Source organism: Triticum aestivum, chromosome 7B, assembly GCF_018294505.1.
Source record: "Triticum aestivum cultivar Chinese Spring chromosome 7B, IWGSC CS RefSeq v2.1, whole genome shotgun sequence".
Taxonomy (NCBI): Eukaryota; Viridiplantae; Streptophyta; class Magnoliopsida; order Poales; family Poaceae; genus Triticum; species Triticum aestivum.
Window position 1 is genome coordinate 105,542,256 of NC_057813.1, and position 11,854 is coordinate 105,554,109.

Below are 11,854 nucleotides of genomic sequence, written 5' to 3' on the forward strand. Positions count from 1 at the left end.
TCGTGGCGGCGGAGGAGGAGGATGTCACGGAGGACGAGGAGGGTGGCGCTGGTTCGTCATCGGTCTCCTTCTCCATTGGGACATCGTCGTCCTCACTCCTCTGGTTGTCTGCTGGCCAGCTAGCCGATAACAATGGTGGCCGTCTCCTTCTTATGGTCCGGCGTCAGCCTGTCCTAGAGAGCTTTGACGGGGAGGAATCCATGGTGGGAGTGGTGCGGGGAGGGATCAGAGGCGGATGCCTGTGGCTATGGCCGGGCAGCGGTTTATATAGCAATGGCGGGTGGCAGAGGGACGAACGGGTGGCGCGAAGGAGATGCCTCGGCAACCGCGTGCCATCAATGTGGGAGGCAGACTGGCGGACAGGCGACCATCATGTCGTTTGAACGGGCAACAATCGCCCGCAGCAGGAAGCGGCACGAACGGCGCTCTCTCAGCTGACGCGTCACTTTAATGCCGACACCAGTGAGTGGGCACGTCTGATCTGACTGGCCATGAATGCGGCACTGACGCTCTGGAGCGGCGCTAACCGTTTCGAGCGGGAAGCATGCAGGAGGGGGAGGGCCTCACAACGACTAGATGAGGATGAGTGTCAATCTCTGGTGGCAATTTCTTTACAAATTCTAGCACATCTTTATCTTTATCTTTACTAGTACAATCCCCGTGCGTTGCCACGGGCCTTTTAATTTTTTTTATTGCATACATAAGCATAAGGCACTTCCAATTTCACATGTATAGAAAAAATTTACAGTAACAATCGAAAAATGTACTTGATGCAATGTATTTTCATTATTCCTCTTCACTTGCATCTCCTAAAATATCAGGAATATTGTCTTCAGCTTCCTTCGCACAGTACTTGAGCAATTATAGTAAAAAAATCTTCGTTGACTTGTAACCATCCTGCATAAGTACTTCATACAGTTAGCATGAAGATTTCACATGAAAATGTAAGAACATGCAAACATAGAGTATTCAACTTGTAAATTGGATGAACCAATTTTTTATCATTCCATGAGAGCGTATTAAAATCAAAAACAAAATAACTCAACACATTAATGAAATAAATAAATATTTATTATCTCGATTATAATGATGATAAATAATTGTATGTATCTTGAATATAAAAATAGAATAGACAAATATGAACAGCCTCCCACAAAAAGGAAAAGCCACTCCTCGCTTCTCACCACACAAGCATATCACACATCCTTTATCCCCACCGCATAAGGCACAGCTTCAGCAACTCACATGGCATAGTCTTCAGCTTCTCTCCCTGCCACTGCGCCTCTTGTCCCGTCACAACACGTCCCCCGGCTCCTCTCCCCACCCGTCATCGCTTCCTTTCCCTATCTATGGGTCGATCTGTAGCGTAGATAAGCGACAATTGCTGGCCTAAATTCTATTGTCTGCACGCAGTGGCAGATGGACCACGCCCTACCGAGGAAAGCAGCAACGGGGCCATAGGTAACAGGCATCGACAACGTCAGTGGAACCAGAAACAATGCCATCAAACATGAGCGGCGACCTTGACCAAGCTCCATGTAGGTTAGTTCTTCCCCTTTCTTGTCATGTTTTGTCTCTGTTCTCAAATGAATAATTCATATATTCAACAAACGTAAAGAAAAATAATAATCTCATGTGTATCTATCAAATAAAAATTGTGCAGCAAACTTGCAGTGAACTTCGCTGATAGTGAATTTAATTGCTTATATGATGAATGCAGAAAGAATTTCTAAGAGATAGTAACAACTGACATGAAGTAAATCCGGTAGTCCATTGTTGATTAGAAATGTATGCTAATATGGCTCGGAGATGCAATAGAACAATGGAAGGGTTGCACTTGAAGATCAAATAGGACAACTCTGAGCAGTCTATGGTCACAAATTGTTTAGGCCCCAGATCTCAAGCATCAACTCTAACAGGAAGGGAATAAAGTGAACCAACTTCACAAGAAACAAAAATATAGGATTTCTATTTATATGATATGGGAGTCATAGACAATTGACATGTGATGATATTTCATGCTTGTGATGTGGTAGATAAATGCATCTCCTCGTCATCTTTCTATTCTCCTCCCTATCTCACAATTGTTTCTTCTTCATGTGTTCCTCATGGGGCCAAGCATAATCATTGATATGAATAGTCATTAAAATATCAAATCACTACAACCAACAATCCATCATCTGCTCCAAAATTGACCATAAGAAATAAACCAATTGCCAGAGACTGAAGTACAACCAAGGCTTAAGATTGCAAATAAAATAAAATAAAATGTGCTCCATTATTTTAGCTAAAATAACAGGAAAAGGTATTATTAGTTTTTTTCGCATTGCCAGTGATGTGTATGCTTGTAACATAATCACAGTCTCTTCAAAAATTAACACATCACTTCTCATTTTAGAAAGTTTTGAGTGTTATAGGCATATAAATATAAGACTTAACTCAATTGCCAATATTGTGAGCTTGACTGAACTAATGGATAGTGTGATGCATTCCCCAATCATTTGACTTTGAAATTTCAGAAATGGGAAGATTATAACTAACCAGTTGAAAGAAACTTCAGTCAAAGATGCTAGTACAGCTCCACCGAATAATGGTACGAGAGAACCTACTATGAGTAAATAAGGTGTCTGCAAGAACAAAACAACATAAGTATCTTTTTCTGCATATTTCATTTGTCAGTACGGACCACTTACCAAAGCTTGAAATAAAATACCTGTCCAAGGAAGAAGACAGAGAGTAGACAAGGGCACCATGGTGTGCATCAAGGTGACAACCACCTTTCCCAAACTCAGTTGCCTGTTTGTGTATCTCAAGCCTTCATGGATAATGTTCTTTTTCCTTCCTCATTTAGTGCCAATAGCAGGTGAGTTGGCGTTTGATTGATGTGCCTCAGCTTTCTTCTGGAAAAGCACATTGGCTCAGCTTCAGCTTCACATGTAGTTAAGTGAAGAAAAAGAAGAAACGATAACACACGATATATATGTCCATACTTTAGTCAGTCAAAGTAATTTTTTTGAAAGTTTTGTTCAGCTATTGAATTTATAAGTCGAACATATATTATAACACTAAAAGCCTCTTCTGCTGCTCCATCAATAATAGTCCAGAAATAGCAAGCAAGTGAACAAAATATAGTGATGTGTCTGTAGATTGTCAGGATTCATCATTGCATATCATTTTTCTCTGGATACTACATATGCAAGCGCATGATATTTATATGCCAACATTTCTGAATAAGCACCATATTTTCAGCTTGCTAAAACTCAAAAAATACATAAGCTCGGAAAAATCCATGAAGGAAGAAAACTCAGAAAATACAGAAGTTCTAAAACATGCAGACTTGTTCACACTAAATCAGTACCCACCTTTACCCATCAATACTACTTGTTTATTTTGACGAACCATCAAACCTGTAAGGAATTTGTTTACTTCTATAAATTACAGAAATAACATTATGAAAGATGCATTTAGGTACAGAGTTATAGGTAACTAACATGAATTGGATCTTGTAGGCCCCTGTGGCCCTGTATATATCTGTCTCAAGTCTTAACATCTCCAGCTCTTAGACAAACATAAAAACAATGTTAAATTCAAATGCCTTAAAAAACCACATGAATGAAATTTTGTATCGACCTGAACAACTATCAAGTCACACACCAAAAACGTCTATTATAGGATAGGAATTTTGTTGCTTCCCTCCAACCCCAATTGTAATCAAATTTTGACAAAAGAATGAATTACCACAGTGATCAATCACCTGAAGGACTTGAAATCACAGTGATCAATCTACATTCTTCCTCGGGTCTTTACTTTGAAACCGGGTTTGCCATGCTGCTTACAGAAGAGAAATGCTAGAAGCAGAAACTTCAGGTCTCTTGCAAGTCCAAAGTCAAACAAATTCAGAAGTTACTTCTAGTTCATTTCACTAACTAAGCCAAAACTAATCAAGGCAACTCACATGTGGGGAAATCCTCAAATTTTTGCAGTCCCAACTTAGAACTGAGAGAACTAAGTGAAAGTGGCACCTTTCTTCTACGCACCGCAACGGTCCTGTATGAAAGAAAAATAAGAGTGTCACTTGGCTTCACCATGTACCTATATTTTGTTAGCCCCGCGATGCAAGTTGAGAGGTGAGAGGTGATTCATTTTTCAAGAGAATTAGTCAAACTCTAATATCTTCACCATGTACTGAACTTTGTCGAGATGAGATGATTCAGTTGCCTAGTTTACAAAGGTTAGATGATCTAATTTGATCAATTTTCCACTTAAACTAAATATCATTAAACTTCCATTCAACTAAGCAGGGAGACATTCTGGGAGGCGTGGTGAACTTTTCTTCAGAGGTAGTTTTATGTTTCTTGCTTTTCACCTCTGCATTTTGGGCACCACCCAAATATATTTAACAAGAAAATACTTACAGTACTAAACCTGACCATTCCTTGAGAATACACAACAGGAATCATCAATATTTTCAACAACGGTCTGGTTGCCTCTAATGAGAACCACACATGTTGAGTTTCCTTCTTCTAGGGGCCCAAGATTAGGTGCCTGCAAAATAAGTCCCAAACTAAGGTACAGTACGGAAACAAAATATCCAAAATCGTATTAAAAATATGCTATAAAGCAGCGAATGCCAACACTCTGTTCTACCCTTTTCGTAATCAAGAAAAGCACCAACAGAGCACGAAGCCAAGTAATGCATAGCAGATGACTAAGTGGCATAGAAATGAGAATACCTTTACAATTTAAAATCAAAGATATCAAGAACGTGTTCTGTCTACAAGTACATATGCACTTTAATTGCTTACTTCTAAGCTTCAGCATGTAATCTATTTCGAGGAACCTCGTTCAGCTAGCAAGATTTCTCACATGATATTATTTTTTAGAACCATATAGACTCAGTAACAATCAAAGTCAAAGAATGGTGGCCTGTGGTGGACAGTCACAGTAACAAGATTTCTAGACTCAGTAACAATATTGTCAAGCATCCGAGTATCTTTGTTTTGATAATCAGGATACATGTGGTGGATAAACAGGTGCATGAGCTCATTATTTAGGTGAGTGCAGATTTCCAAATATCAACACACAAGAAACTCTTCTGTTGTAGTACACTCTAGCTATGCCTGAAACAAATAGGATTATTGGAATGGTTTGCTCAACAAATTGTTACCCGAGTATTCACCTTCGTCTATTTTGAACAAATGGGCTGGATAGATTAGTTAGTATTGCGTCAATGAAAATAAGATCACATGTGAAGAAAATAATATTCAAACCTTCTTTCTCCGACACTGAGAAATTTAGCTCTCTCACATATATAGATGAATGCATTATGAGAAAGTTTATCCCAACCACGAGAGATTGAGATTTACTCAATAGGATAGATAAACTTATAAGCAACCATTTTAGAAATGTAATGAAGACCTAAAGTGCACTCTCAAGTTACCTTTACCATAGTTTCTACAGAGGCCAATCCAATACCTCCCTGAATTGTTTAGCTCAGCATTGCTGGCCTCTTTTCCTTCATCCATATCACCCTGCAATGTAGAAAACTCCACTGAAATATTAAGATGTATATGAAAATCAGAATTCAAGCAGTTAGAATTTAGTAATGAACAATTAGGGTACTGCATAATATATTGCAATAGCTCATTAGGGTTAGGCCTCCGTAGTGAAGATGTCTCAGACAGTTACTGAAAGTGGGTATCAAGTATCAACCATGAATAAAATCGTTTCTTGCTTCATGGGCCAACTCTTACCAGAAACAGTGTGTGCTTCTGATTTCGGCGTGCAGAACACTACAGGCCGCGTGTCAGTTTATTGCTTGCTGAACATACCACCCAAAAATGACTCCACTACAAAAATGACTTCACCGGTGCTACCACCATCTCTCTCACCATCATATCAGGCAGGCAGGCGGGCAGGCAGTCTACAGACTCATCTCTTTCCACTACTGTTCTAGCCGGCATGCAGCAAACATTTCATTTCCCTGTCTAATTTTGGGAATTTTAGGCCTACCACTCTTGTGCACCATACTGACAAAATAGAAGACAAAAAACGTCCTGGCAATTTTTCACCTTGAATGCTAATCATGTTTTACAAATGCAATTATGTTTTGGAGCAAAAATTATGCATGTTTGGGAATTGATTAGTGGTAAGTAAGAGAAGAGGTTAATTATTATTACCGCGAGGACTTTCTTGTACTCGAAGATGATGAAGAGGATCTAGCCGTGGATCTTGAACTACTGGGACCTAGCGGAGAAGGGCACCAGGAAGTAGTTGTTGACAAAGTCGTTGCCACCAAGCGTGATGAGCACCAGCGACTGGCTCATGCGCTCACTCGCCGCGTCCTCGCCGACGTACGCCGCCAGCCTCTACTGGTAGTCCTGGAAGTTCTGCAGCAGCTGCGCGATCCTGATGTTGTTCACCTGCACACACACACATACAACATTATTGTCATCTCCATTGCATTATTGTAGATACGTATACATGATTCGAGCATGTGTGCGTGCTTGCGCGTGGAGCTTACAAATTGAACGCCTGTGTCGTTGAGGATGTCGACGCCGGTGGACGCGAAGTTGGCGCCGACGAGCAGGTTCTCGCCGCGCATGTAGGGGCTCAGGTACGGCAGCACGGGCTCTGCCCCGAGGTACTCGCCTGATCAAACATGTGGCAATGTCAAGAACTACTCTCCCAACCGAAAGAGAAATGGTGCAGCGGGGAGGATAACATAGTGCAGGGCCGGTCCTGAGATTTCAGGGGCCCTGGGCTAGGTAACACAAAGGGGCCCTAATGCCACATAAACATGTGAGCATTCATATTACCATTTTCTTGCCAAAAGATACTCCGTACACTATAACCTATGTTGCAAACATGTGAGCTATCGAAAAAACAGGATCATAGACAATAAAGGTAAAAGTTGCTCGCTCTTGTGATCTTGTCATCGACACTTATATTTCGAATATTAGGTAAACAAGGTACACTTTCATGCCCACTCAAATTGTTATCATCCTAAAATTTTCACTTGTTTTTTTAACATTAACTAAAGCTAATTCTGGGTTTTTAACAATAACTAAAGCTAATTCCTCGTAATTCGAAGAAGTTGTATCTATTCTAAAAACTGTCAAATTAGGAGCAGTCTTGCTAATTACAGGAGCAAGGCATGGAAGTAGCAAACAACACATATGACAGATGAAATTATGAACACTACTGATTAAATAAAAAATGAAAAGCAAGGCAGGGAACAAGGTACCTGATCTGTACTTACGTGGATGGCTAGAAAATTAGAAATTGCAAGATCTTGTTGTTGCTTACAAGTCACCAACAAAAATCCATGTTCCTCTTTTTAAATCCCAATGAACACGATTAATCAATCGGAGAGCGAGACAGACAGATGTAGGAGGATGGCCAGCACGAACGAACGAATGATTTGAGAAGCCTATAAAAGGAGGAACGGGATATGCACTACATAGGAAGTACAGTAGATGGGAATCTGTAAAACGCATTACAGCCAAAACTCACAATTAGAGGAAGCGGACGAGAGGAGATGGAATAGAATCCAAGGAAACTGCGCGCGGCGTACTGCCGTAATGCATGCGCCAAGCTGAGAAATAATTGATACATCACGAGGTTCTCGGCCAAGCGGCGGGGTCGTCGGCTTGCGGCGATGGACGGAGTCCACGAGGCCCTCACCTCGGCGCGCGTGGTAGGTTCCTGGAGGCGATCGAAATTAGTTACAGTTTGCGGCATATGGAATCACAAGCTAGCTAGTACATGCTAAATAAAACATCTAAATTCAGATTGGAATATATGTATATATCTACAGGGTTCCAGAGTGAGGTTCCAGACATGAATTATGTTTACCTTCCCAGGATCTTTAATTGAGCCCTTCCCTCTGATAAAAACACGACAACCCGTAGTGGCTTCAATCCTCTTCAACAAGTTTCCCCTTGGCCCAAGAAGACGGCCAATAAAATTGAACTGAACAAGTATGGCAAGCAGAGTAAATAATGATTCCATACTAATAGAACACTTGCAAGCATGAATGAACGTACATTAGGGTAAGTATCTGTTGGTATCTCCAACCGCAAAATCTTCTTGACAATGTATGGAGAGGGGCTTTGTGGTGCTCCTTGCCAACCCACGTGTCCTTGAGGAAAACCTACCCTCTGATCAACAACAGAACTGTAAGGTTTTGCACATGCACATCTTAGAACGTAATAAACATAACATAAAGATTGAGAGTGTGGACCGGTTGCGAATAGGTAGGACAAACATAACTAAAGATTCAAATTTGATTATGTTAAAGTCAATCCAGTTTCTTAATGGTTCCAAACAAATAAGGATTTTGTTCAATACAATAATCTTAGGCGCCAAGTGTCTTTCAAGTGTCATTAAGGAATAAAACATGCATAACATAGAAGCTAGCCCTCATTAGATCAAGAGTTCAAGACACAATAATATGGGTTGCCTCTTTGTGGAAGAGCACGATATGAATTCTAAAACAGGAGCAATCAATGAAGAAACCAGCTTGATTTCCAGTTTACAGTCTTCCATAGTAAATCTATATACCTATAAAACTTCAGTCTGAAAAAGACTCCGACGCAATATTCGACTTGTTATGGGGATATCTGCTTATTTATTTACAACCTGTGACGCCCCCGATTCAATCGTACACTAATCATGCACGCGAACGTGTACGATCAAGATCAGGAACTCACGGGAAGATATCACAACACAACTCTAAAACATAAATAAGTCATACAAGCATCATAATACAAGCCAGGGGCCTCGAGGGCTCGAATACAAGTGCTCGATCATAGACGAGTTAGTGGAAGCAACAACATCTGAGTACAGACATAAGTTAAACAAGTTTGCCTTAAGAAGGCTAGCACAAACTGAGATACAGATCGAAAGAGGCGCAGGCCTCCTGCCTGGGATCCTCCTAAACTACTCCTGGTCGTCGTCAGCGGCCTGCACGTAGTAGTAGGCACCTCCAGTGTAGTAGGAATCATCATCGATGGTGGCGTCTGGCTCCAGGGCTCCAGCATCTGGTTGCGACAACCAGGTAGAAGGGAAAGGGGGAAAAGAGGGAGAAAAGCAACCGTCAGTACTCATCCAAAGTACTCGCAAGCAAGGAACTACACTACATATGCATGGGTATATGTGTAAAGGGCCATATCGATGGACTGAACTGCAGAATGCCAGAATAAGAGGGGGATAGCTAATCCTGTCAAAGACTACGCTTCTGGCAGCCTCCGTCTTGCAGCATGTAGAAGAGAGTAGATTGAAGTCCTCCAAGTAGCATCGCATAGCATAATCCTACCCGACGATCCTCCCCTTGTCGCCCTGTGCAAAAGCGATCACCAGGTTGTCTGTGGAACTTGTCTGGGTGTGTTTTATTAAGTATCCGGTTCTAATTGTCATAAGGTTAAGGTACAACTCCGGGTCGTCCTTTTACCGAGGGACACGGCTATTCGAATAGATAAACTTCCCTGCAGGGGTGCACCACATAACCCAACACGCTCGATCCCATTTGGCCGGACACACTTTCCTAGGTCATGCCCGGCCTCGGAAGATCAACACGTCGCAGCGCCACCTAGGCACAACAGAGAGGTCAGCACACCGGTCTAAATCCTATGCGCGCAGAGGTCTGGGCCCATCACCCATTGCACACCTACACGTTGTGTGGGCGGCCGGAAGCAGAACTAGCCCCCTTAATACAAGAGCAGGCTTACGTTCCAATCCGACGCGCGCCGCTCAGTCGCTGACGTCACGAAGGCTTCGGTTGATACCACGACGTCGAGTGCCCATATCTTTCCTGCGTAGTTGGTTAGTGTGTATAGGCCAGTGGCCAAACTCAGATGAAATACCAAGATCTCGTTAAGCGTGTTATTATGAAGCAACCGCGAACGTCGACCAGGGCCAGGCCCACCTCTCTCCTAGGTGGTCTCAACCTGCCCTGTCGCTCCGCCACAAAGTAACAGTCGGGGGCCGTCGGGAACCCAGGCCCACCTCTACCGGGATGGAGCCACCTGTCCTTCCAGCCCCCACATCAGAATCACTTGCGGGTACTCAACTTGCCAACCCGACTTTAGTCACCATCTGTATAGTATGTATGTATAGAATATACCCATGATCACCTCCCGAGTGATCACGGCCCAATAGTATAGCATGGCAGACTGACAAGAATGTAGGGCCAGTAATGGTAAACTAGCATCCTATACTAGGAATTTAGGATTGCGGGTAAGGTATCAATGACTGTAGCAACAAAGACAGGCTATGCAACAGAATAGGAGTAACCGAACAGTAACATGCTACACTACTCTAATGCAAGCAGTATAGAGAAGAATAGGCGATATCTAGTGATCAAGGGGGGGGGCTTGCCTGGAAGCTCTGGCAAGAAGGAGGGGTCGTCAACACCGTAGTCGTACTGGGTAGCAGCGGCGTCGGTCTCGATGTCTAGCGAGAGAAGAGGGGGAAGAAACAATAAATACAATGCAAACAAATGCATGACGATGCATGACAAAGCAAAGCGTGATGCTAGGCATGCCCAATCGCGGTAGTAGGTGATACCGGCGAAGGGGGGAAACATCCGGGAAAGTATTCCCGGTGTTTCGCGTTTTCGAACAGATGAACCGGAGGGGGAAGTTGCAAGTTCGATAGGTTAGGGATGTGTAGTGGACGAACGGGCTGCATATCCGGATTCGTCTCGTCGTTCTGAGCAACTTTCATGTGGAAAGTATTTTCATCTGAGCTACGGTTTATTTTATATGATTTTCTAAATTTTTAAATTATTTTTAGAATTTATTTAATTAATTTAAACTAACATTATCCAGAATAGTGTTTGCTGACGTCAACATGACGTCAGCATGATGTCAGCAGTCAACAGGGGGTTGACTGGGTCAAACTGACGCGTGGGTCCCGTCTGTCATCGACACAGTTAACTAAACAGGATTAGTCAATTTAACTAAAGTGATTAGGTTAATTAATTATGCTTAATTAGATTAACTCACATGATTAATTAAGTTAATTAATTATCTTAATTAATTAATTATATTATTTTTCTTTATTTTATTTAATTCCTCTCCTTTTTTATAAAACCGTTCTGGGATGGCCCCACTTGTCATAGGGCCAGTGGGCCTTAGCGGGCATGGGTGCTAATGGATGCTGAGCGCTGGGCACTGGGCGCCGCCCGAATGCAGGGGCGCCGATGTGCGGCCGGCCGCCATGGGTAACGACCGAAGGCGACGGCAGGAGGCGGAGCCGGAGGGGCACTAGGCGAGGACGTGGCCTCTCGGGGCGCCGGCGCACGATAGGAGAGGCCGGTGCGGTGCAGCCCCGGTGCGAGGCAGGGGCCGACGAGGTGCGCGGGCGGCGAGGCAGGAAACAGCAGCGACGTCGGTTGCGGGCCGCGACGAGCAGGAGTGGGGAGCGCGGCTGGTGGCACTCGCAGTGGCAGGGAGGTTGCATGCGCTAGACGGCGCGAGGGGGCAGCAACAGCGTCACAGTGGCGACATCGGAGCCGCGGGGAGGAGGCCATGGCCATGAGCGAGTGCGTGCGAGGAAGAGAGGAGGAGAGGGTGAGCTCACAGGGGGGTCATAGGGGACTAGGCAGCGGGGGTCGTGGAGGATGTCGGGGACGACGTGCGGCGGGGCGACGAGGTCCGGCGGCGGGATGAACGAAGGTGATGGTGTCCGGCGAGGTGTCTCCGACGATAGGGCCCTGGGCAGCGGCGACGCGGCGTTGGCATCGAGGCGAGGAGGAGGCCGTCGGGGAGGAAATGAGGAGGCGTCCGACGAGGTGAGGGCGGAGATGGCGAACGGTGGCGTCGGGGGTCGACGATGGGGCGACGGGATC

At 43.9% G+C, this 11,854-nt stretch overlaps 1 protein-coding gene across 11 annotated transcripts in view; it reads right to left on the reverse strand.

Moving 5' to 3' along the window:
* Positions 1-1,053: 1,053 nt before the first annotated feature.
* Positions 1,054-11,854, reverse strand: part of LOC123156560 (uncharacterized) — a 21,576-nt gene continuing 10,775 nt past the window's right edge. Inside the window, exons 4-15 of one of the 11 annotated variants that reach the window (XM_044574714.1) lie at positions 8,049-8,162; positions 7,858-7,974; positions 7,516-7,707; positions 7,262-7,432; positions 6,524-6,651; positions 6,180-6,422; positions 5,441-5,531; positions 4,416-4,545; positions 3,956-4,047; positions 3,755-3,871; positions 3,492-3,558; positions 3,363-3,407 (exon numbers count right to left, since the gene is read on the reverse strand). In XM_044574714.1, coding sequence (XP_044430649.1) covers positions 7,364-7,432; positions 7,516-7,707; positions 7,858-7,974; positions 8,049-8,162 — 492 coding nt within the window. In that variant the 3' untranslated portion in view covers positions 3,363-3,407; positions 3,492-3,558; positions 3,755-3,871; ... (4 more) ...; positions 6,524-6,651; positions 7,262-7,363. Of the gene's footprint in view, positions 1,577-2,541; positions 2,628-2,713; positions 2,901-3,362; positions 3,408-3,491; positions 3,559-3,754; positions 3,872-3,955; positions 4,048-4,415; positions 4,546-5,440; positions 5,532-6,179; positions 6,423-6,523; positions 7,209-7,246; positions 7,433-7,515; positions 7,708-7,857; positions 7,975-8,048; positions 8,163-11,854 lie in introns of those variants that run through there. The other 10 variants (XM_044574719.1, XM_044574718.1, XM_044574713.1 and 7 more) reach the window with 10 other exon arrangements.